Raw genomic sequence first — 23,045 nt, 5'->3', positions numbered from 1 at the left:
AGGATTGTTCTAAGGATCCCATGGGATACCCCTCGCAAACCGTTTTACACGCTGCATATGGCGATTCACCTCCACGAGAAACATGCCTCTATGAACAGTCAAGGTGGCTCGGAGGTACATGAGGCCTCTATGACAGACGAATATAAATGACGCCGTTCTTTGTGTCGTCGCGGCCGAGTTGGTGGGCGTATCTCTGCGAGTTGTCATCGTATCCAATGGTCTTGGAGTTGGTGGGCGTGGCTCCTCCCAGCGTGCGCCATAGGTGTCTTACTTGTCAGCGGCTTAGTGAATCCACGCCCCTTCCGGCCTGCTTTCCATGGGTGTCTTGCCTTAGTGAATTATATACAGTCCCGATCAAAAGTTTAAGACCTCATGACTGAGGGCCCTTGTCTGTGTGGTAACGACTGGGTTTTTCAACAGGACAACGCTACAGTACACAGTGCCCGCAGGACAAGGGACTTCTTCCAGGAGAATAATATCACTCTTTTGGCCCATCTTGCTTGTTCCCCTGATCTAAATCCAAATGAGAACCTTTGGGGATGGATGGCAAGGGAAGTTTACAAAAATGGACAACAGTTCCAGACAGTAGATGCCCTTCGTGCGGCCGTCTTTCACCACTTGGAGAAATGTTCCCACTCACCTCATGGAAACGCTTACATCAAACATGCCGCAACAAATTTTTTAAGTGATCAACAATAACAGTGGAGCTACTCAGTACTGAGTTCATGTTTGGAAGTTTGATTTCTGTTTTGGGGGGGTTTACAGGTTTTTTTGGAGGTGTGGTCCTAAACTTTTGATCAGCTGTAAAACAGCCTGTTTCAGTTTAATCGTTGTTTTCATTAAATTGCATGCTCAAAAAATGTTTTGTCTCACTCCCATTTCTTCTTGTTGCATGTTGAAGCTCTACTTGGAACCTTGTTAAGATCCAACCATGCAAAATATGATTTTTTGCCATTTTTCAAGTGGTCTTAAACTTTTGATCGGGACTGTATGTAGATGATGTGATAAACTACAACACTTTTCCTTCAGAGTGTGATGATTAAAACATCTTTCTCTGTCTGTAAAATCATTCTTGTGTATTACTGCTACCTCTACTCCATTTGGGCGTCTTCTCAGCAGCTGAGAACATTGTCTCAAAGAAGAGAGCCAGCCTCACACCAGTGCATGTCGAAATGCTCACATTCCTGCACTGCAATCAGGAATATATGAACTGAATCTTTTATAAACTATACATTATTGTTTTATTTTATTTGTATTGAAGCTTTATTTAAACTTTTGGACTTTAAGATATACCAGTGGCCATTTTTGGTTAAGTTAAATGCACTTTTTTTGTTTAAAGACCACGTGCAATTACATTTGTATTGTTTAATGTGTTTCTTTTTTTATTGTGATGGTCACACTAATATAAAACATCTGATTTTCAAATTCATATGTTTCACTGGTTGTTGTTTTAATTTGATTATTTTTAATTTTAATTGTATTAATGCAGAGACATCAGGGTGACATTTACAGGTGGACAGACGTGAGCAGATAAGACATGCACTAGAACTCAGAACAGGATGTGCAACCACAGGTCGCAGGCATCAAATTAGTCAGGCATGAAATAATCGTGACTAATTGGGGAAAAAAAATTGAACGATTAGTCGACTACCAAAATAATCATTAGTTGCAGCCCTATCATGGGACCCCATGCCTGAGCATGAGAGGCTCTGATTGAAACAAGAAATAAAATTTGTCCATGACAGAGATTTCTTTAATAAAAGCAAGCAATATTGTTCACTAAATAAGATAAAAAAAAATTGTTTTATTTAGGTGCAAATTGTAAGCATCACTATATGATTTTGCTTCAATATGTGTATTTGCAGTATTTGTTGATCTGTACACTATTGAGTGTGTCCCATGGTATGCAGTGAAAGTGTGTGTCATTGAATAGAAAAGTCAAACTGTGTATTTATTTCTTTTCTTTTTTATTTTGCAAGTAATCAAAATATATATGAAGCACAAACTAATTCTCACATGTTCTTTGTTTCTGTCTTTCAGCGTATTTTTCCCATTGGTGTGTGATGGTTGTTTTTCTACTGTGGGAAAGATTTACAAAGCAACGTCAAAAGATTTGGATTACAAAAAAAATCTGTTCTTATTATTTGCTAATGCTGTGACAAGGTATAAAATCTTTAACTTTTATTTAAAGGAATAGTTTACCCAGATTTTTTTATCCTAAAATTGAGAGAGAGCCAAAGTTAAAATTTTGCTTTAGACTCTTTCAATAGTATTGGTAAGGTAAGTGCTCTTTCCAGGTAAGCACAGTCTATGCAATATTTCAGAATCTCTATGCAACATCTTTAGATCAAAGTTGTACCACAAAAAAAAAAACATGCAATTAGAGAACTTGAGGAAAGGGAGGTTAATCACTCAGTTAATGGTTTTGCCTTCCACAATAGTGGTAATTATTAAATCAATCAACAAGATGCCTGCAACGGAGATGCCAAATTAATGTAGGCTGAGTGAGGGATCTCTGTTTCACTTTCTAACTGGGACACCAGAAATTTAAAGGAATCTGTACCTTTTATTAACAAGGTTTATAAATCAACAAAAGTCTGCATTGCATGGGCGGCAGCTAAAAGGCTTGAATGAGGATAATTCCGTGCCAGACTGGGACTTAGCAGAGTGAAGTGACTCCTTTTCTCGCTTTTCTACAGACCGTTCACGGGTAATCCCGCCTGGTCCTGATGACATCAAGCCTGCTTCCAACCCCTTTGATGTCAATTCCGGTTCCGAGGCTATGGATGAAGACCCTTCCAGGTCCGGGCCCTCTAATGTCATTTCTGGGCTCAAGCCTATGGAGGAAGACCCTTCCAGTTTTGACCCCCCTGATGTAATTTCCTATGTTTGCCTTTAAAAGCTGCCATTTTTCCCCTATCCCTTCAGTTCTATTTTGGACTCTGAATCATTCACATTAGTGCAATCATTTTGCAAATTTTGCAGTAAGGAAATAATATATGGGTGATTACCCCTAACCTTGCTAGGGCTCTTGGTCAAGTTTGTGACAGTGGTGGAGCCGGCAGGATACAGGGATCCCAGAAGAGAAGGGGACAGGACCTAAAGCCTAACCAGGTGGGAAAGTACCATGGCCGTGTTTCTGAGCGGGTGGTGTGTACTGGGATTCGGAAAGACTAGGTATAGGCTCCGCTCCCAAAACACATCACAGGGCAGAATAAAAAAACATGGGGAGTGTTTTGGAAGAGCACACAGGATTGGGTTGGACCCTATGGGGAAAGCGAAGGGGGCTTACTATGCTCTCTCAGCTAGCTGCTACCCCCGCATATAGGGGTGATAATTGTAAGCAAACATAAAACCGAAGCGTTATTTGATTCTGGCAGCAACATTTTCATTGTTGCCCGGCGGTTTGTGCTACAGCGACAGTGGTTAAAACATAAGACCAGTCTAACCTGCATCCATGGAGAAATCCACTGGTACAGGTCCACCACCTGTACCAGCCACTCCTAAGTCAAAATTGGTTCTAATTAAAGACGGAGATGAACCATCTCAAGCTGCCTCCACGCCGTGTAATCGTGATGGACTGCTCGATACTGACATTTCGACACTGTGTCGAGTTTAAAAAGCGCTGGTGCTCAAAGCACCCCTTCGAGGCTTCTTTCAAATGCGCCCGTCACGTGATTTTGAGGAACGCTAGCGTAATGATGTCATTGATATCTGCAGAGTCAGCAGCCGATTTGGTCAGTCACTCATTGGCTGAACTTCTTTGGCTCAAAGCATAAAAGTAGTTGGCCCTGCTGCATCAGTAAAGTGTGCTGATGCGAGTTCCAATCCTAATTGGATTAATGAAAACACTCGAGCTCTTAAGAGTGTCAAAAACTGGAGCGTAGATGGAGAACAACAAAGCTACATGTCTTTCAAATTGCATGGACAGAGAGTGTTAAAAAATATAAAAAAGCTCTCTTTAAAGCTCACTCAGAATACTATTCTACAATAATAGATAGCAATAATAAAAATCCTCAGGTACTATTTAGAACAGTGGCTAAATTAACAAATGGAAATTCAGATCTACAGTGCAAAATACCAACAGATATTCGCAGTACAGACTTTATGAACTTCTTCAATGAGAAAATTAAAATTATAAGATCCCAGATATCAGCATCACAGTACAAACCGTATACTAGTTTAGCAGACCCTGTCTCACATTGCATTTAGCACTTTAGTAATTTTAATCCTGTAACTGAGCAGGAAGTCTTAACCCACTAGTTGTTCCCTAGATCCAGTGCCAACAAAACTAGTAAAAAGTGGAATGGATGTTCTTGCAGCACCTATTCTAAACATTATCCATAGTTCATTATTGCATGGCACAGTACCTGATGCACTAAAAGTGTCAGTCATTAAACCATTACTTAAAAAGTCAGACCTAGACCCACACATACTTAATAATTATAGACCTATTTCAAATTTACCCTTTCTCTCTAAAATACTAGAAAAAGTAGTTGCCAATCAGCTTCAGTCACACCTTACGCATTACAATTTATTTGAGAAATTCCAGTCTGGTTTCCGCACTGGTCATAGAACAGATACGACACTAACACTTATTTCTTCTGATGAAGGAAACTCCACTGTAATTATACTAGACTTAAGCACACCATTTGACACCATTGACCATTCTATTTTACTGCACAGGCTAGAAAATAATGTTGGCCTTACAGGCACAGTGCTCGCTTGGTTTAGTTCTTATTTATCAAATCGATTCCAATATGTACAGAAATGTGCTGACAGTACTCCATCATTATACACAGAAGTGAGATATGGTGTCCCGCAGGGCTCAGTACTGGGACCTTTACTGTTTTCACTTTACATGCTTCCACTGGGATCTCTCATTAGGAAACATAATGTTAATTTTCAATCGTATGCAGATGACACCCAGTTATACCTTTTATTTAGATCAAATGAAGTTTCTCCAATGTTGTCTTTAATTAGTTGTGTTGGTGAATTAGTGGATGGATGAGAACTACCTGTCTTTAAACACTGATAAAACAGAGATGTTAATTGTTGGAGGGAATGACACTGATCACAACAATATTTTGTCATCATTTAACTCCGTTGGAATCACCATTAATTTTACTGAATCTGCCTGCAATGTAGGAGTTCTCTTTGACTCTAGCATGTCATTTAAATTTGCACATTACAAAAGTTTTCCAAATCATGTTTCTTCCATCTTAAAAATGTTGGGAAATTAAGGTGTTTTCTAAATAAGTAGGATTCTGAGAAATTAATTCATGTATTTTTTTCTAGTAGGATTGACTTCTGCAATGCGGTGTTCACTGGATGTTCAAACTGTTCTTTATATAGCCTCCAGTTAATCCAAAATGCTGCTGCAAGAATTATTACTAGAATAAGAAAATATGAACATATCATTCCAGTTCTGAAATCCTTACACCGGCTCCTGGTTAAGTTTAGGGCAGATTTCAAAATCCTCCTTTTAACATATAAAGCATTAAATGGCCAAGGTCTGGCTTACTTGTCTGAACTTATCATGACTTACAAACCAGAACACACATTAAGATCTCAAAATGCAGGTCTTTTAATGATTCCAAGAATTAATAAAATAACAGTGGGAAGCCAAGCTTTTAGTTACAGGGCCCCTAAACTGTGGAATGGTCTGCCTGCTACTATAAGAGATGCCCCTTTGGTCTCAGCTTTCAAATTCGGGCTGAAGACTCACTACTTCAATTTAGCATATCCTGACTAGAGCTGCTGATTAACTGTACAGACTGCATCTCTGTTGTTAGTCATTAGCACTAAAACATAAGTAACATGATAGTTATAATTTGTTACTAACCCTCAGCTATTCTGTTTCTCTTCTCGGTACACAAATGTGGCCTAAGGTAAAGTCATGCCCTATGGAGGATTGCAGGAATCATGGGGTAGAGGGGTCTTTTCATCGGATTGGCTGGCCCAGAGCTGACTCAGTTGTGGAATGGCCAAATGGGGGAGGCAGCGTGAGGTCTTCAGGACTCTAAACAAATCCAAATCATATTATGGGATATCATCCATCCATTCATTATCCAACCTGCTACATCCTAACTAAGGCAGGAAACAAACCCCAGGCAGGGCGCCAGCCCACTGTAGGGCACACACACACTAGGGACAATTTATGATCGCCAGTCCACCTAATCTGCATGTCTTTGGACTCTTGGAGGAAACCCACGCAGACACAGGGAGAACATGCAAACTCCACGCAGGTAGGACCCGGGAAGCGAACCCAGGTCTCCTAACTGCAAGGCCACAGTGCTACCACTGTGCCACCATGCCGCCCTGTGGGATATCATCTACTATTAAATTCTGCTCCATACTTGTAAATAATTTATTTTTTATACTGTATTAAGGATTTGTTCTGTTCTGTGTATTGTATTGACTCCCTTCTTTTTTACACCCACTGCACGCCCAACCTACATCTTTTTGAACTGCCTTTCCCAGGATTTCTTCCATTTTTTTCCCTACAAGGGTTTTTTTGGGAGTTTTTCCTTGTCTTCTTAGAGAGTCAAGGCTGGGGGGCTGTCAAGATGCAAGTCCTGTTAAAGACCATTGCGGCACTTGTGTGATTTTGGGCTATACAAAAATAAATTGAATTGCATTATAATTGGGGCTCATGTATGCTCCATGTCCAAAGTTTAAAAAAAAGGATTTATTAAAAATAAATAAATAAAAGTTATGTAGTACTTGTCTGTAAGTTTACAAATACGTTTAGGAGACATTATGAGTGATTTACATGAGGTACCTCATTCCTTTGTGTTAAATCAGTTCCATCTAGAATCTGTAACAAATTGACAAGCATATTTTGCGTAAGGCAGCACGTATTATAACAATCCAGAATCTATTCTACCCCATGTTGATCATATCAGAGAGGCTAACAAATGCTTCACTAAAGCTGATGTGGTAATTACACCAGTATATGCGCAAGACACTCCTCATTAAACGTTTTTACTATTCAGTGATTCCCAGCTCTGTAGCTGATATGTATTCTGTTTTTCCAAAAAGCAATGTAAGTAAAAGTGTGTGCTGTATATCTAATCACAACTGTCTTTAAAACAGAATCACTGCAATCGGCAGTGTGTTCTGCAATTTAGGGAAAGCCTCAGGATTTATGTGTTAATGAGATAAAAAAAGTTGAAAAGAAACCTTGTGAATTCATCCAGAGGTGGACATAAAGATCACTCAAGTACTAACAAGAATGAACAGCTGGACAAGCACATCTGGAGCCAAACTTTCAAAATAAAAAAAAAAAAACACCTGACTTTGTCAGCAACATCCTTTCCTTATGAATGAATCTTATCAAAGGCTGCAGTGGGGGGTAAATAAGTAGTCTTCCAAACTGCAGCACAGCAGAGTAAACTATTTATGTAAATAGAATTATTGAAAGACTAAGCTTTTGTCGTTTCTGTATTCTTAGAACATCTTCCAGTTTCACAATCCCCTGCAGTCACTGACACGTTTAAAGTTCCCTGCTCCTTACCTGTCTTGTTACCCAAAGCATCAACACTGAGTGTCATTTAAAGCTTTACCATTCTTACTTTCATACACATAAAATGAGACACATATTTCCTCTACATACGTGTTCAATAATAATAATAATAATAATAACCGTAAACTGGCAGGAATGAGAAAAAGCACAAGATAGGAATATTTTTGAGTAGAGTGTGGGCATCATGGTGAGGAAATGCCTTGTCTCCCATTACGTGAGCTTGTCTGCCACCCCTCAGTTACACTGGCATGCGTTACACTGGGGACAAATGCAATGGAGAATACCAACATTGTACACCTTCAGAAGTGGAATAAATCGACTGTATACTAAAGCATTTCATTGCCAAACGTAAAAATACAAAGTAGAACATTTCGGATAAACGATGAGTTTTGTTAATCATAACATGCAACCTAACTATTATATGTGTTGTTACTTTTTTATTTATTCTCACTTCACCAAACGTTACATATGTACATGGGTAATATGTTTATAATAATTCTCATTAAAATACACTGTCAAAATATATTAATGAACAAATTGAGACACATTGGCCTTTAGGAAATATCAAAAAAGTTTGTGCGCTGTCATTTAGGATAGAATGCATTGTTAACGTCACACACTCTCTACTGCCACGATATCACGAAATAAAAGAAACAGCACAGTCCATGCAAATTCATATCCTCTTTGATTTTTGACCTTATGATTAATTGTCAATATGAAATAAATAGTAATTTTAAGAAGATGACAAGTCCACTATAGTCAGTTGAATTAACACTCCTTTTAAAAAGTTTTCACATAGAGAATATAAAACAGAATCTCAATGATGCGTGACTCACGAGTAGTAACAAATAATATGTGACACTGAGAAATTGTCATAATTCATAATAACAGGAACAAGTAAAAATACGACTTCCTAAAATGGACACTGTAATTGTAGGCATTTCAATATCGATTTAAGAACTAACTAGGCCACCTGTTGTACTAATATAGCTCAAACAGCACTTAACAGTAAATAGTCTAACAACTATAATACACTATAATAAAGGCTCATGCTGTCATTCTGCATGTTTAGAAGGCGCTGATTTTCTGAAACTGTTTATAGCGAATTATCCTATGATGGAAGTGACGCATAGCGATCAGAAATGAAAAGACACATTTAAGCATGCTAGACAGTAGTTTGTTTTTCTACAATACAACTTCAGTATGACACCAGGGTCTCCAAACACTTAAATATGAAGCTTATTACATTTTGCAATGAAACTCTTTACATGCACAATTTAGTTAGGGATGTGTGCCCCCTGGCCGAATACGGCGGCCCAATCTTCCCTCGTTTGCTCGATTCGCTCGCTGTCCATCCAATTTGGAATTTTTTGTTAAATAGAGGAATAAAAAAAATACTTTTTCACAAGAGGAGGATCAACGACACGAATCTCTGGTATTTTTACTGAGAGACAGTTGCAATACCATCGAGCCACCTCTTCTTCTTTTGGCTACTCCCGTTAAGGGTTTGCTACAGCGGATCATCTTCTTCCATATTTTCCTGTCCTCTGCATCTTGTTCTGTTACACCCATCACCTGCATGTCCTCTCTCACCACATCCATAAACCTTCTCTTAGGCCTTCCTCTTTTCCTCTTCCCTGACAGCTCTGTCCTTGGCATCCTTCTCCCAATATACTCAACATCTCTCCTCTGCACATGTCCAGACCAACACAATCTATTAAGCCACCTAATCAGGATAATTAACGGGATTCAACTGAACAACTACTACTACTGTTCTTACCGCAATGGATGTAAACAATGTATGTTGTTTGACATATGCATGTTAAGTTGGCTTAATTTACACAAGAGTATCATTGTATTATCCTAATGAAGACAAAAAAATAATATTTATAGATGTATACTATATGACGTATGGTTTTGAAAAAGTAATTAAAAGGTGCATAAAAAGGTTGCACGATTTAACTAATCCTGTGTTAAATACATCCATACATCCTATATGTGTGTGTGTGTGTGTGTGTCTATATATATATATATATATATATATATATATATATATATATATATATATATATATACTGCTCACAAAAATTAAAGGAACACTTTAAAGAAACACATTAGATACATCAGATCTCAATATGAAGTTGGATATCTATACAAATAACGACAGGGCAATGTCTTAGGAACAAAAGGATGCCAAGTCTTTTAATGGAAATAAAAGTTTTCTGCCTACAGGGGCTCAATTGTGTAGACACCCTAAAATCAGAGTGAAATGAAGATGTGGCAGGCTAGTCCATTTTTCAAAAACTTAATTTCTGCTACTCAAAATGCTTTTCAGTATCTTGTGTGGCCCCACGAGCTTGTATGCATGCTTGACAACGTCGGGGCATGCTCCTAATGAGACGACGGATGGTGTCTTGTGGCATTTCCTCCCAGATCTGTATGAGGGCATCCCTGAGCTGTTGTACAGTCTGAGGAGCAACCTGGCGGCGCCTAATGGACCGAAACATAATGTCCCACAGATGTTCTATTGGGTTTAAGTCAGGGGATCGTGAAGGCCATTCAATTGTTTCAATTCCTTCATCCTCCAGGTACTGCCTGCATACTCTTGCCACATGAGGCGGGCATTGTCGTGCATTAGGAGGAAACCAGGACCTACTGCACCAGCGTAGGGTCTGACAATGGGTTCAAGGATTTCATCTCGATACCTTATGGCAGTCAGAGCACCATTTCCTACGCAGTAGATGTCTGTGCGTCCCTCCATGGATATGCCTCCCCAGACCATCACTGACCCACCACCAAACCTGTCATGTTGAACGGCGTTGCAGGCAGCATATCGTTCTCCTTGTCTTCTCCAGACTCTTTCACGTCTATCACAGCTGCTCAGGGTGAACCTGCTCTCGTCTGTAAAAGTACAGGGCCAGTGGCGGACTTGCCAATTCTGGTGTTCTTGAGCAAATGCCAGTCGAGCTCCACGGTGCTGGGCAGTGAGCACAGGGCCCACTACAGGACGCCGGGCCCTCAGGCCATCTTCATGAAGTCTGTTCCTGATTGTTTGGGTAGAGACATTCACACCAGTGGCCCTCTGGAGGTCATTCTGTAGGGCACGAGCAGTGCTCAGCCTGTTCCGCCTTGCACAAAGGAGCAGGTTTTGGTCCTGCTGATGGTTTGAGGACCTTCTACAGCCCTGTCCAGCTCTCCGAGAATAACAGCCAGTCTCCTGAAATCTCCTCCATGTTCTGGAGATTGTGCTGGTAGACACATTAAACCTTCTTGCTGCAGCACATGTGGATGTGCCATCCTGGAGAAGTTGGACAACCTGTGCAACTTCTGTAGGGTTAAGGAATCGCCTCATACTGCCAGTAGAGATGATTACTCAAGCCAAAACTAGCAAGAGTGGAAAACCAGCCAAAAAGATCAAGAGGGAGAAACTTGAAATGACCTCCACATGTAAAACCAGTCCTGTTTTGAGGGTTTTCTAATTGTTGCCACTTTAGTGCACCTGTCGTTAAGTCCATGAACACCAATACAGCTGAAAGTGATTAACAATGACCTCAGCTGCTTAACCAACCAGAAAATTATCAGACAGGTTTAATTGATTTCATGCCAGGCCCAATAAAAAAGTGTTCCTTTAATTTTTGTGAGCAGTATATATATATATATATATATATATATATATATATATATATATATATATATATATATATATATATATATATATATATATATATATATATATATATATATATATATAAAATATATATATAATAAACTCACCTAAAGGATTATTAGGAACGCCATACTAATATGGTGTTTGACCCCCTTTCACCTTCAGAACTGCCTTAATTCTACGTGGCATTGATTCAACAAGGTGCTGAAAGCATTCTTTAGAAATGTTGGCCCATATTGATAAGATAGCATCTTGCAGTTGGAGATTTGTGGGATGCACATCCAAGGCACGAAGCTCCTGTTCCACCACATCCCAAAGATGGGTTGAGATCTGGTGACTGTGGGGGCCATTTTAGTACAGTGAACTCATTGTCATGTTCAAGAAACCAATTTGAAATGATTCGAGCATTGTGACATGGTGCATTATCCTGCTGGAAGTAGCCATCAGAGGATGGGTACATGGTGGTCATGAAGAGATAGACATGGTCAGAAACAATATTCAGGTAGCCCGTGGCATTTAAACGATGCCCAATTGGCACTAAGGAGCCTAAAGTGTGCCAAGAAAACATCCCCCACACCATTACACCACCACCACCAGCCTGCACAGTGGTAACAAGGCATGATGGATCCATGTTCTCATTCTGTTTACGCCAAATTCTGACTCTGACTTCTGCTATTTGAATGTCTCAACAGAAACCGAGACTCATCAGACCAGGCAACATTTTTCCAGTCTTCAACTGTCCAATTTTGGTGAGCTCTTGCAAATTGTAGCCTCTTTTTCCTATTTGTAGTGGAGATGACTGGTACCCGGTGGGGTCTTCTGCTGTTGTAGCCCATCCGCCTCAAGGTTGTGCGTGTTGTGGCTTCACAAATGCTTTGCTGCATACCTCGGTGGTAACGAGTGGTTATTTCAGTCAAAGTTGCTCTTCTATCAGCTTGAATCAGTCGGCCCATTCTCCTCTGACCTCTAGCATCAACAAGGCATTTTCGCCCACAGGACTGCCGCATACTGGATGTTTTTCCCTTTTCACACCATTCTTTGTAAACCCTAGAAATGGTTGTGCATGAAAATCAGTAACTGAGCAGATTGTGAAATACTCAGACCGGCCCGTCTGGCACCAACAACCATGCCACGTTCAAAATTGCTTAAATCACCTTTCTTTCCCATTCTGACATTCAGTTTGGAGTTCAGGAGATTGTCTTGACCAGGACCACACCCCTAAATGCATTGAAACAACTGCCATGTGATTGGTTGATTAGATAATTGCATTAATGAGAAATTGAACAGGTGTTCCTAATAATCCTTTAGGTGAGTGTATACAGTGGTGTGAAAAACTATTTGCCCCCTTCCTGATTTCTTATTCTTTTGCATGTTTGTCACACAAAATGTTTCTGATCATCAAACACATTTAACCATTAGTCAAATATAACACAAGTAAACACAAAATGCAGTTTTTAAATGATGGTTTTTATTATTTAGGTAGAAAAAAAATCCAAACCTACATGGCCCTGTGTGAAAAAGTAATTGCCCCCTTGTTAATAAATAACCTAACTGTGGTGTATCATACCTGAGGTCAGTTTCCAGTAGCCACCCCCAGGCCTGATTACTGCCACACCTGTTTCCATCAAGAAATCCCTTAAATAGGAGCTGCCTGACACAGAGAAGTAGACCAAAAGCACCTCAAAAGCTAGACATCATGGCAAGATCCAAAGAAATTCAGGAACAAATGAGAACAGAAGTAATTGAGATCTATCAGTCTGGTAAAGGTTATAAAGCCATTTCTAAAGCTTTGGGACTCCAGCGAACCACAGTGAGAGCCATTATCCACAAATGGCAAAACATGGAACAGTGATGAACCTTCCCAGGAGTGGCCGGCCGACCAAAATTACCCCAAGAGTGCAGAGACGACTCATCCGAGAGGTCACAAAAGACCCCAGGACAACGTCTAAAGAACTGCAGGCCTCACTTGCCTTAATTAAGGTCAGTGTTCACGACTCCACCATAAGAAAGAGACTGGGCAAAAACGGCCTGCATGGCATATTTCCAAGGCGAAACCACTGTTAAGCAAAAGAACATTAGGGCTCGTCTCAATTTTGCTAAGAAACATCTCAATGATTGTCAAGACTTTTGGGAAAATACCTTGTGGACTGATGAGACAAAAGTTGAACTTTTGGAAGGCAAATGTCCCGTTACATCTGGCGTAAAAGGAACACAGCATTTCAGAAAAAGAACATCATACCAACAGTAAAATATGGTGGTGGTAGTGTGATGGTCTGGGGTTGTTTTGCTGCTTCAGGACCTGGAAAGCTTGCTGTGATAGATGAAACCATGAATTCTGCTGTCTACCAAAAAATCCTGAAGGAGAATGTCCGGCCATCTGTTCGTCAACTCAAGCTGAAGCGATCTTGGGTGCTGCAACAGGACAATGACCCAAAACACACCAGCAAATCCACCTCTGAATGGCTGAAGAAAAACAAAATGAAGACTTTGGAGTGGCCTAGTCAAAGTCCTGACCTGAATCCAATTGAGATGCTATGGCATGACCTTAAAAAGGCAGTTCATGCTAGAAAACCCTCAAATAAAGCTGAATTACAACAATTCTGCAAAGATGAGTGGGCCAAAATTCCTCCAGAGCTGTAAAAGACTCATTGCAAGTTATCGCAAACGCTTGATTGCAGTTATTGTTGCTAAGGGTGGCCCAACCAGTTATTAGGTTCAGGGGCAATTACTTTTTCACACAGGGCCATGTAGGTTTGGATTTTTTTCTCCCTAAATAATAAAACCATCATTTAAAAACTGCATTTTGTGTTTACTTGTGTTATATTTGACTAATGGTTAAATGTGTTTGATGATCAGAAACATTTTGTGTGACAAACATGCAAAAGAATAAGAAATCAGGAAGGGGGCAAATAGTTTTTCACACCACTGTATATATATATTTTATTTATATATATATAGATATATATAGATATATATAGAGATATATAGATATATATATAGAGATATATATATATATAGAGAGAGATATAGATATATGACAATATATCTTTGACACTATGTATCAGACAAAGGAAATCACAGCAATCCTTAACAACTACTGAATTCTCAGCAACTACCTGAAATGTTGTTTCAGGCCGTCACTTAACTATATCAACTGAAGTATATAGTGTCAATACAAATTACAAAATATAACTAGAGAGTTAAGTGTCAGAGTCTCAAAAATATAGAGGTCAATGCCTTAGAGTGTGTTGAGGCTTAACAACATACCTTTAACTGCTCACCGCCTTGACAGTTTAGTAACCAGTGCGCATGTCTGATCAGTGCTTCGAACTGCATGTCATGATGCAATCCCAGCACGCATGTCTGCTCAGTGCTTCGAACCACGTGTCATGATACAATCCCAGAGCGCATGCCTGCTTGGTGCTTCAAACCACACTTCACGATGCAATCCCAGTGTACATGTCTGCTCGGTGTTTTGAACTGCGTATCATAATACAATCCCAGTGTGCATGTCTGCGCAGTGCTTAGAACCGCGTTTCATGATACAGTTCCAGTGCGCATGTCTGCAATGTTTGGGGGCTACACGGTAAATGTGTTAGTGACTGGGATTGCGCCTCTGTAATAGGGAGATTGCTTAGGAATGATACAGACTGGAGAACTATCATATTTGTTTAAGGAAATGTTTTATTAGTGTATTGTGCTGTGACTAAGACAACTTTTTACTGATCGCCTATCCGGATCTTGCACAATGTGTTCACAAGGGAGGGATGCTGCTGGTAAAGGCAAATACTTTTACGACAGCAGGTCCAGATGTGTTTATCCCGCTGCTTTTTGTAGCCTCAGCACTCGAGGATCTTTAATGCCGACCTTGATACATGCAATGTTCACCTGTGTGAATGTGTCCCGTGTGTGTCTGTCTGTGTGACAGTGTACTGGTGACTGATCTGGACAGTGTCTCTCAGCCACTCTGATGTGCTCCGGATTGACACCTTTGAATGTTTGGTGCAGCAGAGCAAATTCAAAATTTTTTTCCAAAGTGGGTTTGTTATTACCTTATTCAATGATGGGATTCATGGATGTCAAATGGCAATGAATAGAACGTGGAATAATAAAAATATGTGAGCTGCTTTCCGCCATTAGTCATCGCATTTTGATGGTGATTCTAAGTGGGGATGATTCCTGAACAGATCTCTTGTGCGATCCTTCCACAGTATCTCTCAAAATTATTTAGTTCAAACTCATGATAAGATTTCACTCCTGATCATTTTTTAATATTATTAATTTTATTGACTCTTTAATTCGGATCGAACTTGGGTTTGCACTTTGCTCAGAATCTGAAAAGCAATCACCTTAGTCAGCTGAGCCACAATCAACTGTGATGGCGTTTTTTCTTTGTAGCGAACTCGTTAATTTTGTGCTCCACAAAATATTGTAAAGTATTAATAAATGAAATATTTCAATACCTAATTGAATTATAACATCTGTGATTTAAGGATTTCATCTTTCTTAAATGTGCTTACCTATATCATGGCAAAGTACAAGGATAAACCTTTATTTTCTGTCTGCTTTGTTTTAATTAAGTCGGAACAAAGAAAACGTTTAAGGAAAATAACAAGGCTCGTTTTCAATTTGGTTTTTTTTTAAACTACAACATTAGGGCCATGGAACCCCAAACGTCGAACTATTAAATGTGATCTCAAGAAAAGATGAGGGTTAATTATAATACTAATAACAGGAGCAATAATAATGATACAGTGTAAAAGTGAATATTCATTGAAAGAGTTGGGCTCCAAGAGTGAGGAGACTTTTGTTTAACTCTTGCTATCATATAGTACATTCTGCCTGTCGGCGTTAGTTATATATACATATTTTTTTATTTTTTAGACCTCAGACACTGAAATCCACTGATAAGCCCATCTCTTTATTGCTAGTCTGTTGCGGCAAAAAAGTAAAAGCAATAGAGTTTTAACAGACATCATTCAAGTTGATCATGAGTTTATGTTACGTTAATGAAAATGGCCAGGAGGTGTCACTAGAGAGGTGAGTGTCAAATGCTTCGAAGCTTCGATATGATTTCCGACATAATTGCTTCAAATGTTTAGATGCTTCGTGAGGCTTCACTCCTCCAATCACTGGCCAGTGGAGAGAGATGAAGCGGCCTCCCTGAGTGATGTGGCGACTCCCGGACTGTCACAAGCCAATACATCATCAAGTCGGTGCCAAGACAGGACGGGAGGAAAATTACACCCCTTGAGATTGGCCCTGACCCTCTCTCCATCCTATAATACCAATTTATAGAGACGCTGGCTTCTTTTGAAAGGGAGCAGTGGAATGACAATTCCCTTAAGTTTGCAAAAAATGCAGTTGTCCTTGTCCTTGTCAATGGCCAGCACACTCATCAGCCCATGCCACAGGGTCCTAACTTTGTTTTAGAAAACAACCTTTTGTATCGGTTATCCTCACTTTGTTTTAGAAAACAACTTTTAGTATCGGTTAGCAGTACATGAGGGGGAGGTGTGAAAACTGCTGGTAATCCCACAGACCTACTGGCAACACGCCCACCTCCTAGGAGGCCATTTGGGCACCGAAAAACTAGCTTCACTTTTATTGGCCGGGAATAAATGAGGAGGTTTGTTGGTTTTGCACTTCCTGTCTGGAGTGTCAGTTGCGACATATTCCTAGGAAGGACCGTACTTCTCTCATTCCTATTCCCCTAATTGTTGTCTCATTTCAGAGAATCGGGGTAGAATTACTCAGACCCTTAGAACTCTCAGCATGAGGACACAAGTATATTTTAGTCCTCATGGATTATGGTACCAAATATCCCAAAGCTGTTTCGTTGCGCTCAGCTACTTCTAAAGCTATCACACGGGAATTGGTAGGGGTCTTTGCGCAAGACAGCATCCCTAAGGAAGTCTTGACGGACCAAGAGACGCCTTTTACCTCGGAGACGTTCAAGGGAATGGCCAAATTTCTCAAGATAAAGAATCTAAAGACCTTGGTGTGTCATCCTCAAACCGACGGTCTGGTAGAGAGATTCAATCAGACTGCCAAACAAATTCTTCGTAAGGTGGTCAGCAAGGACAGAAGGAACTGGTATCCGCTCCTCCCCCTCATCCTTTTTTCCAATTGGGAAGTCCCACAAGCCTCAATGGGGTTCTTACCTTTCGAGTTATTGTATGGATGACAACCCCGGGGCATATTGGTTATTTTAAACCAAACCTCCACAAACATATTATAATATATTGTACAATTACGCAGTAGATTTGGTAAAATTCGACCCAAATCGATGCCTATCTGATGCCACGAGTGGATGACCTCCTTGAGAGACTAGGACAGGCTGAGTATTTGACCACACTGGACATGACAAAGGGGTACTGACCGGTTCCCTTAACGGACTCCTCAAAGGTTAAGACTGCGTTTAGTAACCCTAGTGGTCACTGGCAGTATTGTGTCCTCCCATTTGGGTTACACGGGGCTCCTGCAACTTTCCAGCATCTGTTGGATAGAGTGCTCCGGCCTCATAACACATATAGTGCTGCCTACCTGAATGACGTGGTCATCTATTCTGGCACGTGGGAGAAACATGTACAGCAAGTGCGAGTAGTATTATAGACACTTGGTGAGGCTGGAATTCGGATTAATCTAAAGAAATGTTTCTTTCTTCCTGATGACGTCAAGCAGATGCTGGTGTCTCTCCAGGTCCTCCCAACATACTGGCCTGCCTGCTGGGTAAGGATTCTTGTTATTATCTGGTCAAAGAGCCTGTCCTTCCAGTTTGATATATTGGGGTGTCCTGTCCAGGCATGGAATTGTATATACTGGTTCTATATGTACAGTATTTTAAATCACTGATTTTTACTTTAGTGTATTATTGGCTTTCATGTTACTTTATGGAATACAGCTATTTGCATATGTTAAGGCATTGTGTGACTTTTAATCTTTCAAATAGTAAAATACTGTGTTCTGGTACTTGACAAATGAGACCCTTCCAACCAAGCCTCTTCCCAATATGTAACACTAAAATACAAATGAAAAATTTATTGTACAACATACATTATTGTGGTGATCAGTGAGTAACTCCTTATCTTCAGAGAGACATATTACTGAAACTCTTGACAATATTTGTAGTAATCAGCTAAAATTTGGAAAATAACTGGTAAATTTGCAATATGCTTCTGATGTGATAAATTTGTGTATTTGCAATGAGGATGAAATATAAGGTTTTTTTTTCTGTTTTTTAGTTTATTAAAGAAGAATCATAATATTTAACTTGTGTGTTATATTTTAGGATTATTTAGATACTAGTGAAATGCCCATTTAATAAAGGAGGAATAGGAAGAGTGAAAGTAAAAGAAAAAAAGGAAAAGGAATTGTATATTATCAGAATATTAGGATTGCAGAATATACCATTTCTGTTAAAGTTAGAATCATGTGATAGATAAGATAGAGCCCATGTTATAGGAAGTGTCATGTGAAAATTTCCTCATCATATACTGATATATACACAGTGGAACCTCGGTTCACGAACGTCTCGGTACACGTGCAAATCGGTTTACAACCAAAAAGTTTGCCAAAGTTTTGCCTTGGGTCACGACCACACACTCGGTATACAAAGAAGCCAGTTTCCCTTTCGGTTTGTACATGCTCAGTCTCTCCCTGGAGAGAGAGAGAGGGGCACACACACGCTAGAGAGAGAGAGAGACACACACACACACACACACACACAGGCGCTCCAGGCTCGCGAGCGAGAGAGCGAGAGAGGGAGGACTGGACACTTAAGGTAGAAAAGGCTTGTTTTTGTTTTCAGTTCTGTTTACAGTGATTGGGTTCATAGCGTGCATTGTGGCAATGTTACTTTTCTTGGTGGTTTATTAAATTATGGATTTTTTTTTGTTCCTAGCACTATAGCGCAAACTATTGCAGTGTTAGTTTTCTCTGTTGTTCAAGGTTTTCTCAGTGTTATTCAATGTTTTTACATTTAGTTTACTATTACGTTGTGCATTCTATGGTATAATCTATACTAATAAAAGGCAAAGCCCTGACTCACTAACTGACTCACTGACTCATCACTAATTCTCCAACTTGCCGTGTAGGTAGAAGGCTGAAATTTGGCAGGCTCATTCCTTACAGCTTCCTTACAAAAGTTGGGCAGGTTTCATTTCGAAATTCTACGCATAATGGTCATAACTAGAAGCTATTTTTCTCCATTTACTGTAATGGAGTTGAGCTTGAAAGCCGTGGGGGGCAGAGTTTTGTGTGACATCATCACGCCTCCCACGTAATTACGCAGTACGTAGAAAACCAGGAAGAGCTCCAAAAGCGCTTAAGAAAACATGCATTATATAATTAAGAAGGCAGCGAAACAATTAGAAGCGAGCGAGTGACATATAAAACCATATTCAGTGGCTTACGTGAACTGACGCAGTGCGCAGACAAAAAGCAACAGTTCCAAAGAGTGCTGAACAAAAACCGAATTATATTGCTACGCTCAAATAGATAAACCACACGCCGTGGCGCAATAGTAGAGGCTTCGCCTCTAGCGCTGACGTTCCGAGGTTCGATTCCCGAGAGGGGATGCACCGAGTATGTATGCATGCATTTTTATTCATTTTACCTTCGCATCCCCTTGGTTTGAAACGTATGAAAAAATATGCGGTTAACGCAGAAAGACAGATCACCAATTGAAGCTTTATGAATAATGGATACTTTATTCGCGATCAATGATTGTTTTGGTAAAGCCATACTCAGTGTATTCATTAGATGAACGGTAAAAAAGTAAGAGCGAGGGGATGGTAACTTATTCAGGCACGCAGGCAAAACCACAATAGCACGCAGGCTCGATGTACTGTAGTGCGCGTCAACTCAATCTGAATTGCGTGATCACATTTGAAAAAATATTATCTTTTCAAGTTCTATTTAGTCCATATGTGTCAAATTCAAGGCCCATGGGCCACATCCGGCCCGGTGTGTAATTAAATTCGGCCCGCGAGATCATTTTATGTACTGTATTAATGGCCCGGGGATATGAAGCGCTGATAACACAATAAACTACAGATCCCATAATGCAGCGCTTCAGCTGCCTTGCCGAACACTTACCGCGTTAATCAAGTCTAGCTTATGATGCTGCAAGTTATTGCGAAGCTAGCCCAGACGATGCCAAAGAGAAAAGGTGATTCTGAACATAGAGCCTTTAAGAACCGATGGGTTGCTGAGTATATGTTTACTGACATTGCCTGTAAACCCGTGTGTCTCATTTGTGGAGCTAATGTGGCTGTAATTGCAGAATTTAATCTAAGACGGCACTATGAGACAAAACATCAGGATAACCTGAAAAACCTGAATGCAATGCACAAGATACAGAAAGCAGAAGAGTTACAGAAGAATCTGACACTTCAGCAGACGTTTTTACCCGTGCAAAATCACAAAGTTATTTCAAGTGAAGCTACTTTTATGGGAGACACAAATGCACCAGTGCAACTTGCCCCACTTTCCCTGTTGCCAAGTAATGTTGAACCAAATCGGCACTACCGATTTTCGTAGTGATCACTTCAATGAATGAAATCTGTTAAAAAAACGCATTACACAATTGAGAAGGCAGCAAAAGAATATGAAGCGAGTGACGCATACAAGCATATTCATAAGTGCAGCTACTTTGGAAAAAAACATGGTGTAAACCTAAAGTTTAAGTTAAGTTCATAGACAGGCTGCCGCTGGCGTTTGTCATGCCTACGACGAATTCGTTATTCGTGAGATACAAGTTTAATGAGAAGACGCAGGGTATAAACAAGACTTTTGATCACTTTGTAACAGAGTTAAAATTGCTGTAACGGAGTTAAAATTCCTGGTGAAGGACTGTGCTTATGCAAACGAATAGGAAGGCAGGGTGTAAAGCTTAACTTTAAATTAGGTTCATAGACACGTTGCCACTGGCGTTTGTCATGCCTAAGACGAATAAGATATTCGCGAGATAAAACTTTTAAGTGCCAGGTCTGAGCTAACATTAAATAAAGCCGATGACATTGCGAGATCCCACGAGATAGCACAAGCACAGCTGAGAAGCTTCGATGCATGTATTCCAAGCAGCTCATGTGAACTACTGCGAAAACCCTCTGATGCTAAACAAGCCTTTGCCTTTGTACACATATCAATAGGAAAGCAAGGTGTAAAGCTTAAGTTTAAATTACGTTCATAGACACGCTGCCACTAAATATTCGCAGGGAAATCCACAACTTCATACCAGGAATGCCTGTTAAACATCTTAGATTCACGAGTACCAATTTGGGTAGTGATCACTTCGATGATTGAAACCTGTTCAAAAAACGCATTACACAATTGAGAAGGCAGCAAAAGAATTTAAAGCAAGTGACGCATACAAGCATATTCATGAGTGCAGCTACTTCAGAAACAAAGCACGGTGTAAACCTAAAGTTTAAATTAAGTTCATAGACATGCTGCCGCTGGCGTTTGTCATGCCCACGACGAATACGATATTCGCAAGATAAAAGTTTAATGAGAAGACGCAGGGTTTAAACAAGACTTTTGATCATTTTGTAACAGAGTTAAAATTGCTGTAACGGAGTTTAAATTGCTGGTATGCCAGGTCTGAGCTAACATTAAAAAAAGCCATGGACATCGTGAGATTGCACGAGATAGCACAAGCACAGCTGAGAAGCTTCGATGCAGGTACCCCCATCGGCTTACGTGAACTGACTTTGCAGGACTGGGAAAGGTTAAATTAAGTTCATAGACACTCTGCCGTTAAATATTCGCAGGCAAATCCACAACTTAATACCAGGAATGCCTGTTAAACATCTTAGATTCACGAGTACCGATTTGGGTTGTGAACACTTCGATGAATGAAACCTGTTATCTTTACAACGGTTGACAAACACGGAATATAACTTGAACACAACACATCCTCTAAATACGAACCTGATTGAAAGAAATAATGATAATCAAATCCTTGATGACAGCAACACTCAAAACAGTGACAAAACTATTACATTGACAATCATGTTACGTTATTTTTAAAATGTTTTCTTTTTTAACACACTACTTCTCTGCTGCGAAGCGCGGGTATTTTGCTAGTTAACTATATTTGTGCTTAAAAACTAAAAAAATATATATTTACATACTGTTTGTACGGGCTGGAATGGATTAATTGTATTTACATACAATCCTATGGTGGAAATTCCTTTGGTTTATGACCAGAGTTTTGGAACGAATTATGGTCGTGAACCGAGGTTCCACTGTAATCTTTAGATAGATAGATAGATAGATAGATAGTGTTATTAATTGGTTTATTTTATGAATTGGGATTGTAGTAGAAAGACTAAAGATTTCTTTCTAAACAGTGTTTTTGGTGCACTTTCTTTCTCCATTACCTGGATGTAATGCACTGAAACAATGGTAAAGTGTACCATTAATTTAAAAACAGTATGGGCCAAAACCTGGTCTAGGAAAAGTACAGTGTCACCTATGAAATTAAAATGCGCCCCAACAATTAAAGGTGCACCATAATGTCAGCACATACTTTTAAAGAATGCCTCCGTCAAAGGCAGTTATCAGGAAAACAGCCTGACAGGGGAACCTTTGTTAAAAATATTTGTGCAGCATTTTCAGAGATAACTATGAGGGGCAGCCGAAGAATAATTCCTCTGGAGCCTGCTAAGTTATAGACACTGGCATTTTGCTAGCCAGCTTCAGCCATCTGCTGAGCTAGCCAGCCTCCGGTAATGTTCTTGTTCTGTTTGATTTGTGCATCCCTTCAATGGTAATGATCTGGGAAGTCTCAGAAGGGGTGCAGCTCTTGAAGGATTTTGTGACCTTTGCTAAGTTAGTGCGAAA

The 23,045-nt window shown here is 39.9% G+C and overlaps 1 protein-coding gene across 1 annotated transcript in view; it reads left to right on the top strand.

Annotated features, from left to right (window-relative positions):
• Positions 1 to 23,045, top strand: part of mis18a (MIS18 kinetochore protein A) — a 120,346-nt gene that overhangs the window by 61,579 nt on the left and 35,722 nt on the right. Inside the window, exon 3 of the mRNA XM_039775003.1 lies at positions 2,041 to 2,163. Coding sequence (XP_039630937.1) covers positions 2,041 to 2,163 — 123 coding nt within the window. The remainder of the gene's footprint in view (positions 1 to 2,040; positions 2,164 to 23,045) is intronic.

The sequence above is a fragment of the Polypterus senegalus genome, chromosome 13 (assembly GCF_016835505.1).
Source record: "Polypterus senegalus isolate Bchr_013 chromosome 13, ASM1683550v1, whole genome shotgun sequence".
NCBI lineage: Eukaryota > Metazoa > Chordata > Cladistia > Polypteriformes > Polypteridae > Polypterus > Polypterus senegalus.
The sequence above is the reverse complement of the archived record's forward strand: the minus strand, read 5'-3'. Positions and strand labels throughout refer to the sequence as shown.